At 43.4% G+C, this 23,465-nt stretch overlaps 1 protein-coding gene across 2 annotated transcripts in view; it reads left to right on the top strand.

Annotated features, from left to right (window-relative positions):
- The window catches only part of si:ch211-166e11.5 (sterile alpha motif domain-containing protein 3), a 35,396-nt gene extending 13,513 nt beyond the window's left edge, over positions 1–21,883 (top strand). For both annotated transcript variants that reach the window (XM_067443040.1, XM_067443041.1), the window contains exons 5-8: positions 1,078–2,321; positions 2,407–2,562; positions 13,906–13,998; positions 21,281–21,883. In XM_067443040.1, the coding sequence (XP_067299141.1) occupies positions 1,078–2,321; positions 2,407–2,562; positions 13,906–13,998; positions 21,281–21,568 (1,781 nt within the window). In that variant the 3' untranslated portion in view covers positions 21,569–21,883. The remainder of the gene's footprint in view (positions 1–1,077; positions 2,322–2,406; positions 2,563–13,905; positions 13,999–21,280) is intronic.
- The last annotated feature ends 1,582 nt before the right edge of the window (positions 21,884–23,465 follow it).

Raw genomic sequence — 23,465 nt, 5'->3', positions numbered from 1 at the left:
GGGCTGTTATAACTAACGTACAATTCAGAGTTGTTTGAACTACAGATATCTGCTTATAATTATCTTAAAAGGATAGTTCCCCCTGAAATGAAAATAAAAGCCATATATTACTCACCCTGCTTTTGTTCCAATTCCCTATTTCCATCTAACTTTTTCTGAACTCGAAAGCAGAACTTACATTTTTTTTTTTTTTTTATTCCTGCACGTGCTCCTCCATATAATGGCATGAATGAATGGCGACCAGGCTTAAACTTTACAAAAGGATACAAAAGTATAACGCAATGATATAGTGAGACGTGCACCATATATGGAAAGCGTTCAGGAGGGATACTATAAGGCTTTGTGAAGGGAATAGTTGGATTCAGAAGGGAATAGATCACAAATGGATCTGAATGAAGAAACGTAACGTCGACTCTTTTGGAGTTGACTCACCATCACTAGTTTAAACACGCACACATTCACGACTTATAAAAGTGAATTTTGTCCCCTTACACGCTTTTACACGCCTGTGTTTAAAAAAAAATTAGCCATCCACCGCCAGGATTTTTGACCGTTTTTACCAAAATTGAATAGCCCATAGAATATTTAGTTTTATGAATATCTTAGCATGCTATATTTTAAAAGAAAGAGCTGACCATCTTCTTTTAAACAAACAAACAAAAATGTTTTTATGTCAACACTTGAATATGGATAAGTTTCATAATAAAGCAACATTTTGAACAAAAAGCTGAGAAAATCACGTGTTTGTGAAAGACTGACTTCAGATCAGATTCAGAGATGATCAAACAAATGGAGGAGATCGAGTCCATCAACACCTCTAATGCTTCAGTTCTGTAGCCACATCATCCTGGGTCCACATCTCATTCAGTAACATTAGGCAGTTTTGATTTATATGTTTAATGTTGATGATCACTTTATTTTACATATGCATATGATTACATACGATCGCTTGTTTTACTGCGTCTTCCTCACGTGTGTTTTGATCAGGAGATTCAGTGCTCATTCAGAAGATGCGTAATAGCATCTAACAGTGAAAACACGACTGTAATTTGACTAACTAATGTGGTTTTCTTACAGATGCTCCAGTGTATCATCCAGCCAAACTTCGTATCATTCTTCAGGAACATGACATTCGCAAACTGGACTTGCCTCGTGGAATCCCTGGGACTGTGAATGAACTTGAGTGTATTGTGAGGAAGACATTTGGCCTCGTTGGGAGGTTTACTTTGCATTACAAGGATCCAGATTTCGGAGAAGAGTATTTCTCTCTTACCTCAACAAGTGAAATCAAAGACAAGGACACCATTAAGGTGATTCACCTTTTGGAACCTCCTACACTTACTCTGACCTTTACCAATGTGGATAATTCCATTAAAAATGCATCAAAGACCGCCATCCAGTCCTCAGCATCCTCGATCTGTACTTCAAAGGCCGCCATCCAATCTCCAGCATCTTCAGTCTGTACTTCAAAGGCCGCCATTCAAATCCCAGCATCCTCTGTCTTTACTTCACAGACATCCATCCAATCCTCAGCATCCTCGGTCTGTACTTCAGTGAACTCCATCCAAACCCCAGCATCCTTGGTCTGTACTTCACAGACCTCCATTCATCCTTCTAACAGCATTTCCTCTCCTGGATCACAGGATAATCAGATAATTTCGTCACCTGAACCCAGTGCTCAGCGTTCAGAGCGCTGGCCTGCTAAATTCCAAGTACCTCGCTTTGCATACGATACAGAACTTGTGCTTGCATCAGGAAATGAAGCTTTCAGGAAGGATGGATTTCAACTCAACTTCGCTTCAATCCTTCCAGACATCCTGGAGAAACTGGCCGAAACCATCTTTCAGTATGTTGCCTATCCAACAAGCGCTCAATTGTCGGATGTCATTGAGGCGCTGATTCAGAAACATCCTTGCCTTAAAGAACCGGGCTCATATAATGGATGCTATGGATGGCGACAACGGCTAAAATATAAAATGGGCAACTATAGAACAAAGCTGAGAGGTCTTGGATGCCCTGAGCTTGATGTGAACTCTCTGAAAAAGAAGCGAGCGCATGAAAAGGCACCAGCGAAGAATATCAAAAAGCCAAGAAAGGCAGAGGTGAATTTTTTGCCTCCTCACCCACAAGGAGAAACCGAAGAAAGCTTGGAACGTGAACGAGTGGAGCTCCTTAATGAAGTACAGATGAGGAACAACTATCAGATCATCTGTGAGAAAATGGCAAAGACGTTCTCCATTCGCAGGCAGGAAATTGTCATTCACTCTCCATCAGTCAATGACTTAAAAGACAGGTGGCCTGCTCTTTTCTGTGCAGATCAGGTAAATACTTGTTCATAAAATTGTTCACAGTATGTCAATTTTCTACATTAACAAATTGTGCCGTCTTATACCTTGTTTTCTGCAGATAAACAAAGAGTTCACTAGGATCACCACTGTTACCCTGGAGGAAACATTCATGGCAAAACTGGACCAGTACTTCCCGAAAATAATATCACTGATGTTGTCCAGAAGAGGGCCTACAAAAATGAATGTTCAGCGAATAAGGAACATGCTGCTGGAGGTATGAATAAACGTCAAGTAAAGATTTATTGAGTGTTTTATACAATGCAGATTGTTTCAAAGCAGCTTCACAGTAATAAACAGGAAGACAATAAATTAAATTTAAGGCAGGGTTCATCAATAATAGGGAGGTACAGGGGGAACTAATACTATAATACAAAATAACACAAAAATATTCTCCAATGCAAATGGTCACACTTTAGGGTCCAATTCTCACTATTTACTAACTATTAACTTTGACTTTTGCCTCAATAAACTCCTAATCACTGCTTATTAAAGTAGTTAGTTGATATTAGGTAGGAACTGGGTAGGTGTAATGAACTGCTCTGAGACAGAAGGTTGGGTTGAAGATCCAAATGTAGTATTTATTGAAGGGTAATCCAAAGTCGTAGTCCATAAAACACGCAAAAGGTCATACACAGGCAAGCAGTCCGAAAAGGCAAACAAAACAGAAGGAACAGGCAAAAGGGTAATCCATGGAGAAGGCAAGAAATCAAAGACCAAGATACATGAAACCAGGGAAACGCTCAGAAATGCAGTTGTGACACTAAACTAGACATCGCCCTGAATGACTGCGTGAACAAGGTATATATAGGCAGAGGTAATGAGGTGATAAGACACAGGTGTAAACAGTGAGTGCTAATGAGTCCTAGGCAAAGGATTATGGGTAATGTAGTTTGTGATGGAGTAACACTCCGGGGTGGAGTGCCCTCTGGTGGTGATCATGGGCACTATCACTGGTGAATTGTGACATAGGCTCCCCTCAAAGGAGCGGCTTCCAGACGCTCCTAAAATTGTCCAGGAGGGAGGTAGAGCGGATGCGGACCCGGGGGTGGGATGGAGGGCCAGGCATATGTAGTGGAAGAGGGCCTGGAGATTCAGGCAGAGCAGGAGGCCAGGACTGGTCTTGAAGGCCCCCACGGCAGAGCAGACGACCACCGCAGCAGCGCAGACGGTCCAGCCAGAGTCCTCTCTGGACTCGGGGCAGGAGGCGGAGCCCTCTCTGGACTCGGGGCAGGAGGCGGAGCCCTCTCTGGACTCGGGGCAGGAGGCGGAGCCCTCTCTGGACTCGGGGCAGGAGGCGGAGCCCTCTCTGGACTCGGGGCAGGAGGCGGAGCCCTCTCTGGACTCGGGGCAGGAGGCGGAGCCCTCTCTGGACTCGGGGCAGGAGGCGGAGCCCTCTCTGGACTCTGCACACGGAGAGGAGCCCTCTCTGGACTCTGCACCAGGAGAGGAGCCCTCTCGGGACTCGGGACATGGAGAGGAGCCCTCTTTCGGGACTCTGGTCAGCGACTGGAGGCTCTGGAAGGTCTGCCGAGACGGCACGAGGCTCTGGAATGCCAGCCGAGATGGCACGAGGCACTGGAAGGCCTGTCGAGACGGCACGAGGCACTGGAAGGCCTGTCGAGACGGCACGAGGCTCTGGAAGGCCTGCCGAGACGGCACGAGGCTCTGGAAGGCCTGCCGAGACGGCACGAGGCTCTGGAAGGCCTGCCGAGACGGCACGAGGCTCTGGAAGGCCAGCCGAGACGACACGAGGCTCTCGAAGGTCTGCTGTCTTGTCCAAAGACACAGACTCAGCGGCCATCTTGTCAGAGGACACTGGCTCGGTGGCCATCTTGTCAGAGGACACCCGCTCGGTGGCCATCTTGTCCCATGACACCGGTTCGACGGCCCTCTTGTCCGAGGACACAGGTTCAGCGGCCATCTTGTCCAAAGACACAGGTTTGCCGCCCATTTTGTCAGAGGACACTGGCTCGGCGGCCATCTTGCCCGAGGACACAGGCTCGGCAGATGCAGTGGAAATGTCACAATCCTCCTCCATGACACCCACTGTGAAAGCAGAGCCGCTTACCTGAAGGGAATAATCAAGAAACTCACTCAGGGACCCTCGAGGACCATCACGGACGAGTTTGCTTTGTAACTTCTTGTTGAGTCCATGGCAAAAAAAGTCAATCAACATAAAGTCTGGGAGGTTGGTGAAGTTTGCAATGTTCAGAAAGTCTATGATGTGGTCTTCGAGTGAGTGAGTTCCCTGGCATAGACGGACAAGACATACTGCTGAATCCATGTTGGCAAAGTCTTCTGTAACGAAACTGAAGATCCAAATGGAGTTTTTATTGACGGGTAATCCAAAGTCGTAGTCCATAAAACACGCAAAAGGTCATACACAGGCAAGAAGTCCGAAAAGGCAAACAAAACAGAAGGAACAGGCAAAAGGGTAATCCACGGAGAAGGCAAGAAATCAAAGACCAAGATACATGAAACCAGGGAAATGCTCAGAAATGCAGTTGTGACACTAAACAAGACTTCGCCCTGAATGACTGAGTGAACAAGGTATATATATAAGCTGTGTCTCATTTCAGAAGGCTGTGTCCTCCGGAGGTCGCATTTGAATGGTGCAAACGTCATAAGGCCGTCTCATTTCAAAAAAGTGAGTAGGACACTTCAAATGTGACCTTCGAATGCGTCCTTTCAGAGGATTTCGGAGTGTGCATGAGGTGTAGCCTTCACGGCTGGAGATGACCCATAATTCTTTGCGTCGCCGTTCACAACCGTCAGAAATTTTTTTTATATTATATGAAAAAATGGCACCACTGCCAGATATGCATGCGAGTATAGGTGTGGCTTTTAAAATGTAAGTTCAAGCTTATTTTTATTTTTAAGCTCTATTACCTCAAACAGATAGTTGTGGTTAACAGGATTACAACGCTTTAGTGCTTTTTAAACGTTTAGAACAGTACATTGCTGTCAAGACAAGAAACATTTCATAGTAATTTTCAAGTTATAAATATACAAGTTATAAACAATTTTCATTCATATAAACTGGAAAGAGCACAACAAGGCTGAATGTGTTGGCATAGCAACGTGATACTTCCTGCCTGTGTGTCCTACGAAGGACGTCTCGTTTATTTCTGATTGAGGACACTCCGTATACTGCATCCTACACAGGACGTGTCCTCCGGAGGACGCAGCCTTCGAAATTTAACGAAATGAGACAGCTATAGGCAGAGGTAATGAGGTGATGAGACACAGGTGTAAACAGTGAGTGCTAATGAGTCCTAGGCAAAGGATTATGGGTAATGTAGTTTGTGATGGAGTGACAGTCTGGGGTGGAGGGCCCTCTGGTGGTGATCATGGGCACTCACACTGGTGAATTGTGACAGTAGGATTAAGGGATGTAGAATATGGTGGTGCAGAAAAGGCATTCATATGTGCTTTATAAGTACTAATAAACAGTCAATATCCTAGTAATATGCATGCTAATAAGCAACTAGTTAATTCATAGTTTTCACGTGACATCACAACCCTATAGGAATGTCCACCTGGAGGGCAAAACAAAGCTTTCCTCTATTACCCGGCAGTCATTTTTACCATGTTTGTAGTCAGTATTAATGTAGTAAGACTGTTATATTTAAAGACCAAATTCAATATCACCTTATTGATGATGCATAAATTGTACAGGCAAGCAGATGAACCCAATATATATATAGCATGCAGAAATTAATTTGATCTTTTAATATCACTGTTTTAGTACATTAAGGCACTTTAAGGCTGAGTTGCACCAATAAGGATTAAGCATCTCTTTCTGCGTATTTAATCTGTATTAAATACGCAGTGGTGCAAGTGGTTCAACACAACTCGATTTCAAATAAAACAGAATAGAATAAAACCCAGCAGCCATATCACCCTGTTGCCCAAGACTGGTTTCCCACTGAAGCTAAGCAGGGCTGAGCCTGGTCAGTACCTGGATGGGAGACCAATTGGGAAAACCAGGTAGCTGCTGGTAGAGGTGTTAGTGAGGCCAGCAGGGGGCGCTCACCCTGTGTTCTGTGTGGGTCCTTAACATCCCAGTATAGTGATGAGGACACTATACTGACAAAGAGCACCGTCCTTCGGATGAGACGTTAAACCAAGGTCTTGACTCTCTGTGGTCGTTAAAAATCCCTTTCGGAAAAAGAGTAGGGGTGTAACCCCGGCATCCTGGCCAAATTTGCCCACTGGCCTCTGTCCATCATGGCCTCCTAATAATCCCCATAACCTGATTGGCTTCATCACTAGGTCTCCTCTCCACCAATCAGCTGGTGTGTGGTGAGCGTTCTGGCGCAAAATGGCTGCCGTCGCATCATCCAGGTGGATGCTGCACATTGGTTGTGGTTGAGGAGATTCCCCCCTTCAATGTAAAGCGCTTTGAGTGCCTTGAAAAGCGCTATATAAATCGAACGCATTATTATTATTATTATTATAATAGTGAGTGTTACCATGCAAATATTTCAAATATATTTGTTCAAATATATTTTTTCCTACAAATTAAACAGCTCTACTCTAACAGCTCAACACTCAGCTCTACTATGTATGGCATATTTTGCACCCTTTGTTTGAACATGCTACTTTACAGGACTTTCTGAGGAAAAAAATGTCTTATGTCCTTTCATAAGGGAAGGCCTCTGTTTGGGGTCCATTTATGGAGATGCTCAGAGAGGCAGAGAGGTGTTCTGATTTTTTAGGTCTGTTTTTACCTAAAGATAAAGCAAAAACAAACAAAAGAAAATAAAAAACTGCGCTCAACAAAAAATCTAAAGAAAATGCATAATTGTTTGTTGTGCTTTTTAAAGTGATGCACTTATCCCCATTTCCACTGTGAATGTGATTTCTCGACCATGAACAGGATAAGTGCAATGCTCACAAGAATTGCTCAGGAAGAGGTAGAGATTGACCCACTCATCAAACTTACTTGCTAGACTCATGTGCTTGTCCTGGTACTTGTTCTTGAAACAATATTTGGTTTACCATGGCATTAGTGTGCTGTGTGCTGATTGCAGTCATACTCATGTTATTTCACCTACCCTGAATGCCCCAGTAAGCACATGATTCTTGAACAAGCACCACTCTTACATTCACATGTTTAGGACCAAATTTCCTGGCAATAGTCTGCAGATGAGAGATGTTGAACTGAAGACACTGACACTGAAGGCACAAAGGATGTCCAGATCATGGAACCTCATGTGAAGGTTTGTTTCCAGGCCAGCTATGCAAGGGTGGATAACCTACAGTGAGGAAAATAAGTATTTGAACACCCTGCTATTTTGCACGTTCTCTCACTTATAAATCATGGAGGGGTCTGAAATTGTCATCATAGGTGCATGGCCACTGTAAGAAACATAATCTTAAATAAAAATCCAGAAATCACAATGTATGATTTTTTTTACCTATTTATTTGTATGATACAGCTGCAAATAAGTATTTGAACCCCTGAGAAAATCAATGTTAATATTTGGTACAGTAGCCTTTGTTTGCAATTACAGAGGTCAAACATTTCCTGTAGTTTTTCCACCAGGTTTGCACACACTGCAGGAGGGATTTTGGCCCACTCCTCCACACAGATCTTCTCAAGATCAGTCAGGTTTCTGGCCTCTCGCTGAGAAACACAGAGTTTGAGCTCCTTCCAAAGATGCTCTAACGGGTTTAGGTCTGGAGACTGGCTAGGCCACACCAGAACCTTGATATGCTTCTTACAGAGCCACTCCTTGGTTATCCTGGCTGTGCTTCGGGTCATTGTCATGTTGGAAGACCCAGCCTCGACCCATCTTCAATGCTCTAACTGAGGTTGTTCCCCAAAATCTCGTAATGCATGGCCCCGGTCAGCCTCTCCTTAATGCAGTGCAGTCGCCCTGTCCAATGTGCAGAAAAACACCCCCAAAGCATGATGCTACCACCCCCATGCTTCACAGTAGGGATGATGTTCTTGAGATGGTACTCATCATTCTTCTTCCTCCAAACACGTTTGGTGGAATTGTGACCAAAAAGTTATATTTTGGTCTCATCTGACCACATGACTTTCTCCCATGACTCCTCTGGATCATCCAAATGGTCATAGACGGGCCCGGACATGTGCTGGTTTAAGTAGGGGAACCTTCCATGCCATGCATAATTTCAAACCATGACGTCTTACCATGCGTTCACAACGCCGCCGGCGAGAGCGTCAAAATTCGCTCTTGCCGCTCTGCCAACAACGCTGTAGAAAGCTTTGTGGAGGTGCTACCACTCTGATGTAGATCGAATGTTTTTATTTTTTTTAACTGTATTTAAAGAGGCCGTAAATCAACCAAGCATGTTGATTGATAGACTGAGCACAAGTAGGGTATAAATTAACCTCATGAAATCATTTAAATGTCAAAGTAAGAATTAATTGCATACCCGCTGAAAAACGAGCTTTCTAGCACCTATAAAATAGTGTTGCACGACTTCTTTACAAATTATACATCACTATGAATGATCTCGTCATAAATGATAGGGAAACCTGCACAGCAATGATCAAATTATCTTACATTTTGCTTGGGAACTAATGTGGTCGGAACCAAAGTTTACAGGCCTGCGTTCCCTGGATTTCTCTCAAGCAGAGCACTTCTACATTCTGAATGTTTGCCTGCTGAACCGCGTCATAGCTTATTACCATAAGGTTGAGCTTATTTCAACTCTCCTTGGCGCCCAAATCGTCCAAGACGCGTCGCGCCACTCTCGCCGGAGCTTGCCGCCCGGCTCCCATTGAAAATGAATGACTTTCGGCCACCTTGCCGCTCTCGCCGCCGGCGCTGTGAACGCACATTTAGTTTTTTACCAACAGTAACCTTGGAAACGGTGGTCCCAGCTCTTTGCTGGTCATTGATAGGCTCCTCCCGTGTAGTTCTGGGCTGATTTCTCACCTTTCTTAGGATCATTGAGACCCCACGAGGTGAGATCTTGCATGGAGCCCCAGTCCGAGGGAGATTGACAGTCATGTTTAGCTTCTTCCGTTTTCTAATGATTGCTCCAACAGTGGAACTTTTTTCACCAAGCTGCTTGGCAATTTCCCCGTAGCCCTTTCCAGCCTTGTGGAGGTGTACAATTTTGTCTCTAGTGTCTTTGGACAGCTCTTTAGTCTTTGCCATGTTAGTAGTTGGATTCTTACTGATTGTATGGGGTGGACAGGTGTCTTTATGCAGATAACGACCTCAAATAGGTGCATCTAAAGGTGGACATTCCTCTCTGACATCTTGCCTTTCCACTCTTCCTCTCTGAAATCTTGCCCTCTCCTTCTCCTCTCCTCTGGCATCTTGCTTTCTCCTCTTCCTCTACTCTGACATTTTGCACTCTCCTTTCCCTCTCCCCTTCCTCTTCTCTGACATCTTGCCCACTCCTTCTCTCCTTCTCTGACATGCCCTCTCCTCTTCCTCTCCTCTGACATCTTGCCCTCTCCTCTTCCTCTCATCTGACATATTGCCCTCTCCTCTTCTGCTCCTCTGACATCTTGCACTCTCCTCCTCGTACTGTATGTTGAAGGCTCCAAGTCCTTGGGGATCATCGAGATCAAAGAGGTCTATCCAGCCTCTTTGATGCTCCTCTGAGTCTGGATTGTGATAGGAACCTAAATTTAAAAAAGGAGAGCTGTTTAGCATTGGCCAGACATGTAAACTATCCTCACTTCAATTTATCCTATCAAACATATTTAGCATACCTGTTTCTTAATATGTAGAAAGTTGATATACTTTTTGAAAGATTATTGACGGGAGTGCAAGGTGTTCCAAAACATCGGCCTAGAGGTAAACACCTGCTACAAATATGTATGTAACAGAATGTGTAGTGTCCATTTGGCCCTGAACATCATCTCTCCTCTGTCAAGGCTCCCCTGTTCCTCTGTAGGGTTGCTGTCCTGACTTAGCAGTCCTTGGTTGTTAAGCCCCTTTCATCTGTACAACTGTACAACATGACATGACTTTGGGTAAACTGCGTTATCATTATATGCATTATCTACGCATTTTGAGCTATCCGCGTGTATGTTTACACCCTGTGATTTCGCGTGTATGTCTACGCCTAAACAAACCATCATATCCGCGTGTAACGTTATGTCTACGCCATGTGATTCCGCCAACCTGATCTCACAGAATTAATATTTATAGCCTAATTTTATATTTTGGAGCAACTAACTCCACTCATACCCTAAACCTACCCACTCTCAACAATATAAAACACATAATAGGCTAATAAATGTACAGTCACATATATTTATTGCAAAAACGGACCAAAAAACAGTATAAAAGTATTAACTAATGTTGCATTCCATGTCTTCTGAAGACATACGATATCTTCATGTGAAGAACAGAGTTGATCTTAATGTTTTAGTCTTTGAAATGATGATCGTACCCCTTTGTGAACGCACGCACTCGTTCATATTTCTGATTCAAATGATACACACACGTCACGACAAGTTTAGAATGACGCGATCGGTCACGAGACACACAAGAGCCAATGGCATTTTACAATCAAAGGTGATGTAATGATGCAATTGGTCACGAGACACACGACAGCCAATGCTGTCAAAGCTGATGTGACATTTCTTCCAGCGACAATATTTGAAATTTATTATTAATCTTTGGCGGATGGACTCAACGTTCTGATCGCTTTTAGGGATTTTCTTCACACAAATCAATCATTTGGCCTCAGAACGCTTGGAATATTTGTACTTTCTGAATAAATTGTTCCTGTAGTCGTATCTGCCTGTTATATCCTGTTTTTTATAATACACAAATGCTTTAGGGAAGCGTTTGAGTTACGCATTCAAAATGTGTCTGAATATGTGTGTGTGTGTGTGTGTCAACAAGGTAAATGGATTTATAAACATACTAAATTATGTATTTTTGAAAATGTAAAAATGCAGAATGTTTATTGTGATGGGTAGGTTTAGGGGTTGTGTGTGTGTGATGGGTAGGTTTAGGGGTAGGGGCAGTGTAGGGGGATAGAATAAAACGGCGTTAATAAACACGATAAAAAGCTATTATGCATCTTAATAGTATGCCAAAATGGCATATGAATTGGCTTGTCATACATACGCCATTTCATGAGATCAGTCTGCATCTGTAAATAGGCCAGTAAGAGCTGTGCGAGTAAACCTCACTCCCCTGATCTCAAGAGGCACATGCTGTCTTTAGCTTCCTTGTTAGAATGCCCACCTCCCATGCTGGAGACCCCGGTTCGAATACCGCTCAGACTGGGGCGAGTAGGACCGGTTACAGATGATTGCAAATAACTTATTTGAAAAGTTAGGTCTCTGCGATTGTCAGTGTTGTGTTAAGAGACGTTGACTCTTATCAGAGTTAACTTTAATGTGTGAGTTTTGGACAAATTTATGCAGGTGACCGTATTCATGGCACTAGCTAGCCAGTGCATCTTTTAGCCATTTCTCATTTGTGACCCTGTACCACAAAACCAGTCATAAATCAACTGGTAATTTGTTGAGTTGAATTGAATAAGTAAGCATTGCATTTATGTATGGTTTGCTAGGAAAATATTTGGTCGAGATACAACTATTTGAAAATCTGGAATTTGAAGGTGCAAAAAATTCAAAATATTGAGAAAGTCTGCTTTAAAGTTGTTCAAATGAATATTCAATGAAAAAGTCACCCCTTCCATCACAAAAAACACAAACCGTTCTCATAAACAACTCTATAGGACACGAGCACGAGTCCAACTAACGACATAGGACGACATATTATTATACACAAGCATATTCAAGCAAAAGCCAGCATATGTTAGTTCTCAGCTAATGCCTGAGTCCGTTTTGTAAAACAGTTCTGAAATAACACTTACCCCACCTTTAATATCCTAATGATTTTTGGCATAAAAGGAAAATTGTATTGTTGGCTATTGTCACAAATATACCCGTGAGACTTATGACTGGTTTTGTGTTTCAGAGTCACAATTTATTTCCCCTGTGTGATTGTCTGGAAAATAACATGTCTAAAGGCAAAAATGTAGCAATTTATATTCTGCGTCAACAAAATGGACTGTGAGCCTCATGTATGGCTGCAGAGTACTACTACTCCACAGGTCATAAGATGCCTTCTCAGGCTGCTGTGCTGCTTTTTCACGTATTTCAGTGTACATTCAGGGAATTGCTACTTCTGAATTTTTTTTGCAGCTTGGCAACTTGTATCTTCAATCACCAGTGGGCAGCATTGTTATGAATTCTGGCTTTTCGATGGTGTATATTGGAACCATGACTTTAGTGATAAGAAGTGCCACAGCACCTGGGATTTCTTGCCATTTGTCATGCGGAATGGTGTTGGAAAATGATATCACTAATGACATCTGGCATTTTGCAATTTTGGGTTGACCTGTTGCACTTGGATGGTTGACTGTTGGCCTGTTTTCATACCTTAACTTCGTACATTCTTCACATTCATCGTGATTTCTCTTTCGCAAAAGCTGGAATAATTGAGTGGCGCTACTACTATGGTTTGGCATTTGACACAAGTTTGTTCGACGTCTGACCTTTCAAATCCAAATCCTGATGTGAAGAGCCACCCGTCTCCATGGCGTTAGATTCTAGTACATGGGTCGGGAACCTATGGCTTGCGAGCTAAACCTGGCTCTTTCACAAAAATCATATGGCTCGCAAGGTCTCTCACCCTTTACCAATAAATGATTGATTTAAAAAAAAAAAGACAAGAAAGAAGAATTAATGTATTTTTCTCTGTGCCGTGATAAATCTAGAAATATACACGTTAAGCAACAAAATTATTGTTAACCATCATCTTTGTACTCAACACAGCGAGGGTTAATTACTAGCCACTTACAAAGTATTGATGGGCTGTACCATTTTAAAGCTTCATAAAACCATTCTGTCAGCATCAAGTCAAATACTTTTTCTAATATTTTGGAGAGTGTTTGAGAGTGTTCTATAATCCAATAAAAAAATCCAATGTGTTTCTGCTTAAGAGCCTTCCTTAGGGTATACAACACAATACATTAACATTTTAATAAAACTTCTCCATATTGAATTACTCCTACAAAGAAAATTAGCAACTCGGCTTGAGAGCGTTCAATAATTTACCAGTTCTCCTTGGTTAAGCTGGTGCTTCTTGATAAGAGGTTTGATTACTGACAGATTGAACGTTTTTGGGATGTGTCCTGAAGAAAGTGATGAGTAAATAATGTTTTGAAGAGGTTCTGAGATAACAGGAAAGATGTCTTTTAGTGTATTTTTACAGGATCCATCTTACATTTATTTGGATTTGATGCTTTAATACGTTTTGTTAGGTATTCATGTCGTAAATGACTTGCGGTCTTGCGGAGACAAAATCTTCTGAGATTCTAGCAGATGGTTTCATAATCCCAATTTTACATGTTGTTCCTTCTGTGTTACCAGGAGGCCAAAAATAAAATTTCAAATATTTTGTTTTTTTGAATGTATTATTTGATTTTAATTTAACTGGGTAGAAATAAGTAATTGGTGCCGTTATAACCCTCATCTTAAATTTTTTAGTGATGTATTTATTAAAAAGATATCCTCATTTTCTCTTAACAGGATTATTCTGTGGACAGGAGGAGAGAGGCTGCAATCCGGTCCTTAATGGTGCAACTCAGAGAAAATGAGGAAGATCTCTTTAAAGAGCGCTTGGTAAGACAATCTGGGGCCGCATTCACTAAACATCTTTAGGCTAAAAATAGCTCCTAACTTTCACATTTAGGAGAAGCTTTTTAAGAATTAATGGGCGTGTCAGCCCTAATTTTAGGACTCTAACATTTTTGCTCTAAGAGTATTTCATAAAGCATTTTAGCTCTAAAATCTGTGAAAAGTTAGGAGTAGTCAAGGGACAGGTGTGGTGGTGTGGGACAGTTTAAGGGTAGAGTTAGGGACAGGTGTGGTGGTGTGGGACAGTTTAAGGGTAGAGTTAGGGACAGGTGTGGTGGTGTGGGTCAGTTTAAGGGTAGAGTTAGGGACAGGTGTGGTGGTGTGGGTCAGTTTAAGGGTAGAGTTAGGGACAGGTGTGGTGGTGTGGGTCAGTTTAAGGCTAGAGTTAGAGACAGGTGTGGTGGTGTGGGTCAGTTTAAGGGTAGAGTTAGGGACAGGTGTGGTGGTGTGGGTCAGTTTAAGGGTAAAGTTAGGGTCAGGTGTGGTGGTGTGGGTCAGTTTAAGGGTAAAGTTAGGGTCAGGTGTGGTGATGTGGGTCAGTTTAAGGGTAGAGTTAGGGACAGGTGTGGTGGTGTGGGTCAGTTTAAGGGTAAAGTTAGGGACAGGTGTGGTGGTGTGGGTCAGTTTAAGGGTAGAGTTAGGGACAAGTGTGGTGGTGTGGGTCAGTTTAAGGGTAAAGTTAGGGACAGGTGTGGTGGTGTTGGTCTGTTTGAGGGTAAAGTTAGAGACAGTTGTGGTGTTGTGGGTCAGTTAAGGGTAGAGTTAGGGACAGGTGTGGTGTTGTGGGTCAGTTTAAGGGTAAAGTTAGTGACAGGTGTGGTGGTTTGGGTCAGTTTAAGGGTAGAGTTAGGGTCAGGTGTGGTGGTGTGGGTCAGTTTAAGGGTAGAGTTAGGGACAGGTGTGGTGGTGTGGGTCAGTTTAAGGGTAGAGTTAGGGTCAGGTGTGGTGGTGTGGGTCAGTTTAAGGGTAAAGTTAGGGACAGGTGTGGTGGTTTGGGTCAGTTTAAGGGTAGAGTTAGGGACAGGTGTGGTGGTTTGGGTCAGTTTAAGGGGTAGAGTTAGGGACAGGTGTGGTGGTGTGGGTCAGTTTAAGGGTAGAGTTAGGGACAGGTGTGGTGGTGTGGGTCAGTTTAAGGGTACAGTTAGGGACAGGTGTGGTGGTGTGGGTCAGTTTAAGGGTAGAGTTAGGGTCAGGTGTGGTGGTGTGGGTCAGTTTAAGGGTAAAGTTAGGGACAGGTGTGGTGGTTTGGGTCAGTTTAAGGGTAGAGTTAGGGACAGGTGTGGTGGTTTGGGTCAGTTTAAGGGTAGAGTTAGGGACAGGTGTGGTGGTGTGGGTCAGTTTAAGGGTAGAGTTAGGGACAGGTGTGGTGGTGTGGGTCAGTTTAAGGGTAGAGTTAGGGACAGGTGTGGTGGTGTGGGTCAGTTTAAGGGTAAAGTTAGGGACAGGTGTGGTGGTGTGGGTCTGTTAAGGGTAGAGTTAGGGACAGGTGTGGTGGTTTGGGTCAGTTTAAGGGTAGAGTTAGGGTCAGGTGTGGTGGTGTGGGTCAGTTTAAGGGTAGAGTTAGGGTCAGGTGTGGTGGTGTGGGTCAGTTTAAGGGTAGAGTTAGGGTCAGGTGTGGTGGTTTGGGTCAGTTTAAGGGTAGAGTTAGGGTCAGGTGTGGTGGTGTGGGTCAGTTTAAGGGTAGCGTTAGGGTCAGGTGTGGTGGTGTGGGTCAGTTTAAGGGTAGAGTTAGAGACAGGTGTGGTGGTTTGGGTCAGTTTAAGGGTAGAGTTAGGGACAGGTGTGGGGTGTGGGTCAGTTTAAGGGTAAAGTTAGGGTCAGGTGTGGTGATGTGGGTCAGTTTAAGGGTAGAGTTAGGGACAGGTGTGGTGGTGTGGGTCAGTTTAAGGGTAAAGTTAGGGACAGGTGTGGTGGTGTTGGTCAGTTTAAGGGTAGAGTTAGGGACAAGTGTGGTGGTGTGGGTCAGTTTAAGGGTAAAGTTAGGGACAGGTGTGGTGGTGTTGGTCTGTTTGAGGGTAAAGTTAGAGACAGTTGTGGTGTTGTGGGTCAGTTAAGGGTAGAGTTAGGGACAGGTGTGGTGTTGTGGGTCAGTTTAAGGGTAAAGTTAGGGACAGGTGTGGTGGTTTGGGTCAGTTTAAGGGTAGAGTTAGGGTCAGGTGTGGTGGTGTGGGTCAGTTTAAGGGTAGAGTTAGGGACAGGTGTGGTGGTGTGGGTCAGTTTAAGGGTAGAGTTAGGGTCAGGTGTGGTGGTGTGGGTCAGTTTAAGGGTAAAGTTAGGGACAGGTGTGGTGGTTTGGGTCAGTTTAAGGGTAGAGTTAGGGACAGGTGTGGGGTGTGGGTCAGTTTAAGGGTAAAGTTAGGGTCAGGTGTGGTGATGTGGGTCAGTTTAAGGGTAGAGTTAGGGACAGGTGTGGTGGTGTGGGTCAGTTTAAGGGTAAAGTTAGGGACAGGTGTGGTGGTGTTGGTCAGTTTAAGGGTAGAGTTAGGGACAAGTGTGGTGGTGTGGGTCAGTTTAAGGGTAAAGTTAGGGACAGGTGTGGTGGTGTTGGTCTGTTTGAGGGTAAAGTTAGAGACAGTTGTGGTGTTGTGGGTCAGTTAAGGGTAGAGTTAGGGACAGGTGTGGTGTTGTGGGTCAGTTTAAGGGTAAAGTTAGGGACAGGTGTGGTGGTTTGGGTCAGTTTAAGGGTAGAGTTAGGGTCAGGTGTGGTGGTGTGGGTCAGTTTAAGGGTAGAGTTAGGGACAGGTGTGGTGGTGTGGGTCAGTTTAAGGGTAGAGTTAGGGTCAGGTGTGGTGGTGTGGGTCAGTTTAAGGGTAAAGTTAGGGACAGGTGTGGTGGTTTGGGTCAGTTTAAGGGTAGAGTTAGGGACAGGTGTGGTGGTTTGGGTCAGTTTAAGGGTAGAGTTAGGGACAGGTGTGGTGGTGTGGGTCAGTTTAAGGGTAGAGTTAGGGACAGGTGTGGTGGTGTGGGTCAGTTTAAGGGTAGAGTTAGGGACAGGTGTGGTGGTTTGGGTCAGTTTAAGGGTAAAGTTAGGGACAGGTGTGGTGGTGTGGGTCAGTTTAAGGGTAGAGTTAGGGTCAGGTGTGGTGGTGTGGGTCAGTTTAAGGGTAGAGTTAGGGACAGGTGTGGTGGTGTGGGTCAGTTTAAGGGTAGAGTTAGGGACAGGTGTGGTGGTGTGGGTCAGTTTAAGGGTAAAGTTAGGGACAGGTGTGGTGGTGTGGGTCTGTTAAGGGTAGAGTTAGGGACAGGTGTGGTGGTTTGGGTCAGTTTAAGGGTAGAGTTAGGGTCAGGTGTGGTGGTGTGGGTCAGTTTAAGGGTAGAGTTAGGGTCAGGTGTGGTGGTGTGGGTCAGTTTAAGGGTAGAGTTAGGGTCAGGTGTGGTGGTTTGGGTCAGTTTAAGGGTAGAGTTAGGGTCAGGTGTGGTGGTGTGGGTCAGTTTAAGGGTAGCGTTAGGGTCAGGTGTGGTGGTGTGGGTCAGTTTAAGGGTAGAGTTAGAGACAGGTGTGGTGGTTTGGGTCAGTTTAAGGGTAGAGTTAGGGACAGGTGTGGGGTGTGGGTCAGTTTAAGGGTAGAGTTAGGGCCAGGTGTGGTGGTTTGGGTCAGTTTTAGGGTAGAGCTAGAGACAGGTGTGGTGGTGTGGGTCAGTTTTAGGGTAGAGTTAGGGTCAGGTGTGGTGGTTTGGGTCAGTTTAAGGGTAGAGTTAGAGACAGGTGTGGTGGTGTGGGTCAGTTTAAGGGTAGAGTTAGAGACAGGTGTGGTGGTTTGGGTCAGTTTAAGGGTAGAGTTAGGGACAGGTGTGGGTCAGTTTAAGGGTAGAGTTAGGGTCAGGTGTGGTGGTTTGGGTCAGTTTACGGGTAGAGTTAGGGTCAGGTGTTGTGGTGTGGGTCAGTTTAAGGGTAGAGTTAGGGTCAGGTGTGGTGTTGTGGGTCAGTTTTACGGTAGAGTTAGGGTCAGGTGTGGTGGTGTGGGTCAGTTTAAGGGTAGAGTTAGGGTCAGGTGTGGTGGTTTGGGTTAGTTTAAGGGTAGAGTTAGGGTCAGGTGTGGTGGTGTGGGTCAGTTTAAGGCTAGAGTTAGGGTCAGGTGTGGTGGTGTGGGTCAGTTTAAGGGTAGAGTTAGGGACAGGTGTGGTGGTTTGTAGGGATGGGACGATACACTTAAACTCACGATACGATGCACCTCGATATACCAGGGTTATGATACGATACGTCACGATACGATATCAAAATATTTTTTATTTTTTTCCAAATCTGTGATTTTTTTGTACCACCTAAGTAATGTACTTAAACGAAAGGTATGATTTTTCTCTTTTTTTGCATTTTGGTTCTATGTTGTTTAAAAAAAAGGAGAATTTTTAGAAGTCCGCGACCTCATCTTAAACAGGGGTGCCAATAATTGTGGAGGGCACTGTAGGAATGTCAATCGATTAAAATATTGAATCGCGATTAACTGCATGATTGTCATGAGTTAACTCGCGATTAATTGCAATTTAATCGCACCTTTTTAGCAATTGTAAATGTATCTTAAATTAAGTTTTTAATACTCTAATCAACATAGGTATGGACAAATATGCATGCTTTATGCAAATGTACATTTATTATTAGTGAAACCATACTTATTCAATAATAATCAATACAGCATGAAGACTAGACATATCAAAGGTCATAGATATGTTTATCTAAGAAATTGTTCATGTCTCTTAAGCCTAAACTTAAAAATAATGAGTAAGTAGTGATTTCTCTCATTTTAACAATATAAAGGGAGTTTTTACACTGGCAGTTTAATTCAGAACAGGGCACAGTTCGTATGAAATTTTTTTAATGTGTACCAGTGAGCAAACCAGAACCACACCATACCAGGAGGAGGTCCATATTACACGAGTAGGAATATAGTGTGGCCCCTTTAAGAGATCCGCATTCCCTATTGAACTGCCGGTATTTTGCGTGCGCGCCGCCGAACTGGTCCGCAATTCACGTGGACAGTGTGAAGAACACGGACGACTCGACTTGTTCAGGAAAGTAACCTGTGCATTCGTTTTATCCGATTGTAATGTATTTAGTTCAATAAAACAGGTGTACTGTAAGCGGTGATGGTGTTAATGATTTACCTCAGAACATGAGCGAGAGTGACCTGCAGTGCATCGAGCTCAGACTGCAGAGAATGTGCTCAGTGAAAAAACGACCTTTTCTTTCTGGAGTCTAATAAAAGTTAAACAGAAAATATGGTAGTTTATGTAGGCAATAACTGCATTTTTGGTTTAGAATATTAATGCTAATGTCAACCATTTTCTTTCCCTATTAATGTTTGCTGCTACATCTTGTCTGACTGCTCTCACTTTTTCCAACTACGGACTATGCCTCAGATCAAACAGAAAATGCGCGCTGCGTTTTGTCATGTCTGCCCCACACACACACACACACACACACATACATATAATACACTAAATTATTTATATACTACGCTAATCATGCAGAAGTGCCATATATCTTTATTTCGCGATCCATTTTTTTCGACCTCGATACGTTTCGTCACGTTTTGTATCGCGATATTTTGTCAAACGATATTTCATCCCATCCCTAGTGGTTTGGGTCAGTTTAAGGGTAGAGTTAGGGTCAGGTGTGGTGGTTTGGGTCAGTTTAAGGGTAGAGTTAGGGTCAGGTGTGGTGGTGTGGGTCAGTTTAAGGGTAGAGTTAGGGTCAGGTGTGGTGGTGTGGGTCAGTTTAAGGGTAAAGTTAGGGTCAGGTGTGGTGGTGTGGGTCAGTTTAAGGGTAGAGTTAGGGTCAGGTGTGGTGGTGTGGGTCAGTTTAAGGGTAGAGTTAGGGTCAGGTGTGGTGGTTTGGGTCAGTTTAAGGGTAGAGTTAGGGTCAGGTGTGGTGGTTTGGGTCAGTTTAAGGGTAGAGTTAGGGACAGGTGTGGTGGTGTGGGTCAGTTTAAGGGTAGAGTTAGGGACAGGTGTGGTGGTGTGGGTCAGTTTAAGGGTAGAGTTAGGGACAGGTGTGGTGGTGTGGGTCAGTTTAAGGGTAGAGTTAGGGTCAGGTGTGGTGGTGTGGGTCAGTTTAAGGGTAGAGTTAGGGTCAGGTGTGGTGGTGTGGGTCAGTTTAAGGGTAGAGTTAGAGACAGGTGTGGTGGTGTGGGTCAGTTTAAGGGTAGCGTTAGGGTCAGGTGTGGTGGTGTGGGTCAGTTTAAGGGTAGAGTTAGGGTCAGGTGTGGTGGTGTGGGTCAGTTTAAGGGTAGAGTTAGGGACAGGTGTGGTGGTGTGGGTCAGTTTAAGGGTAGAGTTAGGGACAGGTGTGGTGGTGTGGTCAGTTTAAGGGTAGAGTTAGGGACAGGTGTGGTGGTGTGGTCAGTTTAAGGGTAGAGTTAGGGACAGGTGTGGTGGTGTGGGTCAGTTTAAGGGTAGAGTTAGGGACAGGTGAGGTGGTGTGGGTCAGTTTAAGGGTAGAGTTAGGGACAGGTGTGGTGGTGTGGGTCAGTTTAAGGGTAGAGTTAGGGACAGGTGTGGTGGTGTGGGTCAGTTTAAGGGTAGAGTTAGGGACAGGTGTGGTGGTGTGGGTCAGTTTAAGGGGAGAGTTAGGGACAGGTGTGGTGGTGTGGGTCAGTTTAAGGGGAGAGTTAGGGTCAGGTGTGGTGGTGTGGGTCAGTTTAAGGGTAGAGTTAGCTGTAAGGGATGGGTCATTATAAATGTAACTACAGAAATTAATTACAGATGTAATAACATGTAGGTAATTTTTTAAGTGTAAGTACAACACATGTATGTACACAATAAGTACATAGTAGTTAAGGCCACCTAATATAATGTGGGTCCCCACTCCTCCCCTATCAGCCAATCACTGTGGTCAATTCTAGTAAGTGTGATGACATCATCCGCAGCAACGAGGTCAACCTGCCCTTACTCTTAGCTTAAGACGTCTCTCTATTCCTTAGTAAAAGTTGCTCTCAGCCACTTTGTGAATAGGTTATAAGAGGAAAAATCTTAGTTATTCAAGAGAACTCTTAGTGGTAAAATAAAATGTTTTGTGAATACAGACCCTGACTTTTAAATATGTTGACTGTCTATGTTTACATGCACACCTTTTGTTTCAATTGGAATGAATTCATTCAGATTGATCAGTCCAATCAAGTGAACTAATAAAAAAGGAATAAACCACACCTTTCAATTCAATCGGAATTTCATTATCGAACTCAATCGGACCAATTAAGGATTACATGAAGGCTTTTACTAATAGATTATTTGGTTACATATACTCCATTGAAATTTAATCTGATCTATTTAGGATGATGGGAATAACACCAATGAAGTGATGAAGATTATTATAACGAAAGGAGCCACAATTGCTGACCCAGTCACCGCAAGAATTGTGATTGAGGGAACAGAACTCCAGGAAGACCTAGACATACCCCGGGCCTGTGCGCTGCTAATGGGGCTGATATACGCACTCAACCTCAGCTACCCAAAAGAACTGAAAAACACTTTTGAGGCGTTTCAAAAGATTTTCCTTGAGCTGGATGATCTGAAAGCTAGCCCAAAGGTAATGTCTCTAAAAAACAAGCTGCTGTACTAAAACACTGTTGAGTTGGGCTACTGTCATCTAATTCAAATGTTGTACTGTTGCTAATGTAAAAGTTTTCTTGTGTACAAAAAAGTACAGCAGCTGTACTGTTGACAGTTGGCAGTGTATTAGGTACACCTATATCAAATTAATGCAGTCTAAAACAACACTGTAAAAAAAAACTATTAGCATTAGTTTAGCAAGGTGGACCCAATAAACTGGCAATTAAGTGTATATTGTTCATATCCATTTGTTCATGTCTTTCTTCTTTTGTTTCTTTTTTTGGAAATAAAACCACATATATATAGTACTTCCAAAGCTTGGTATCTATTTCCAAAGCGCTGTTTCTTGTTCTTGTTCTTGTGCTTGTTCTATGAAGTCCCTCCTTCAGAAACACGTAATGAGTTCTGATTGGGCCAGCGCTTCCCGTGTTGTGATTGGACAGTAGCTTAGCGCACTTTGCCCGGAAAGGTCCCGCCTCTTACCTTAACGGGGAGATGCAAGCGCTCAATGCGCGCTCTTCTCCATGCGGGAAGAGCAACGAGACCACGCCCCCTATTTTGCATGTTCTTGTGGGCGGAGCTTTAGTCAACAAATGGTTCTAGTGACGTCATCACAGCAGGAAGTGCAGCGGTGTCGTCCAAACCGGCCGCTCGCTGTAGGCTTTGAAAGGGATCTTCTTTTAAATAAAATATCTCGCTTGGCATTGAACTTTGACCTTTATAATTTTACAGGTATTATTTATGCTCCAACAGCAACATTACACACTAACTAAAGTTTGAAAGATAGAATCGCGAAGAACGGGACCTTTAAGGGAACCTCCTGGTAAGAGCCTGCCAATTGTTTTTTTGTGCACATAGAGGTTCATGATTACCAAAATATTTGTATAAAAGTTGACATTGGTTTTATGATTAACAGGTTATGAAACTGGAGTTGGAATAAAACATTTATTTGTTCTTAGATGGGTGGGTTGCACCAATGAGGATTAAATTAAACTTCATCCGTCCTTTACGCTCTGTAACAAATCAGTCCCTCTTGGGTCAAAATGACCCGAAGCCCTAAAAGTATACTTTTTTTTTTTTTTTTTTTTGTATAATGAAGCATTCCTTGTGTTCAATTAATTCCTAATGGGGTCATAGTGACCCACAAGGTACTGATTTTTTTACTTTGGTTACAAGCCCGATTCCAAAAAAGTTGGGACACTGTACAAATTGTGAATAAAAACAGAATGCAATGATGTGGAAGTTTCAAATTGTAATATTTTATTCAGAATGCAACAGATGACATCAAATGTTTAAACTGAGAAAATGTATCATTTTAAGGGAAAAATAAGTTGATTTCAAATTTCATGCCATCAACACATCTCAAAAAAGTTGGGATAAGGCCATGTTTATCACTGTGTGGCATCCCCTCTTTTTATAGCAGTCTGGGGACTGAGAAGACAAGTTGCTCAAGTTTAGGAATAGGAATGCTGTCCTGTTCTTGTCTAATACAGGCTTCTAGTTGCTCAACTGTCTTAGGTCTTCTTTGTTGCATCTTCCTCTTTATGATGCACCAAATGTTTTCTAATGGTGAAAGATCTGGACTGCAGGCTGGCCATTTCAGTGCCCGGATCCTTCTTCTACACAGCCATGATGTTGTAATTGATGCAGTTGTGGTCTGGCATTGTCATTTGTCATGTTGAAAAATGCAAGGTCTTACCTGTAAGAGACAACTGGATGGGAGCATATGTTGTTCTAGAACTTGGATATACCTTTCAGCATTGATGGTGCCTTTTAGGGCTGAACGATATGGACAAAATTTCATATCTCGATTTTCATGCCAGATACCTCGATATCGATACAATACAATATGACTACGTTTTCTGTGAAAACCAAACATTTCTCAAAAAAATAAAAAGATTTAAGCC

This window comes from Pseudorasbora parva, chromosome 5, assembly GCF_024679245.1.
Source record: "Pseudorasbora parva isolate DD20220531a chromosome 5, ASM2467924v1, whole genome shotgun sequence".
Classification (NCBI taxonomy): domain Eukaryota; kingdom Metazoa; phylum Chordata; class Actinopteri; order Cypriniformes; family Gobionidae; genus Pseudorasbora; species Pseudorasbora parva.
The sequence above is the reverse complement of the archived record's forward strand: the minus strand, read 5'-3'. Positions and strand labels throughout refer to the sequence as shown.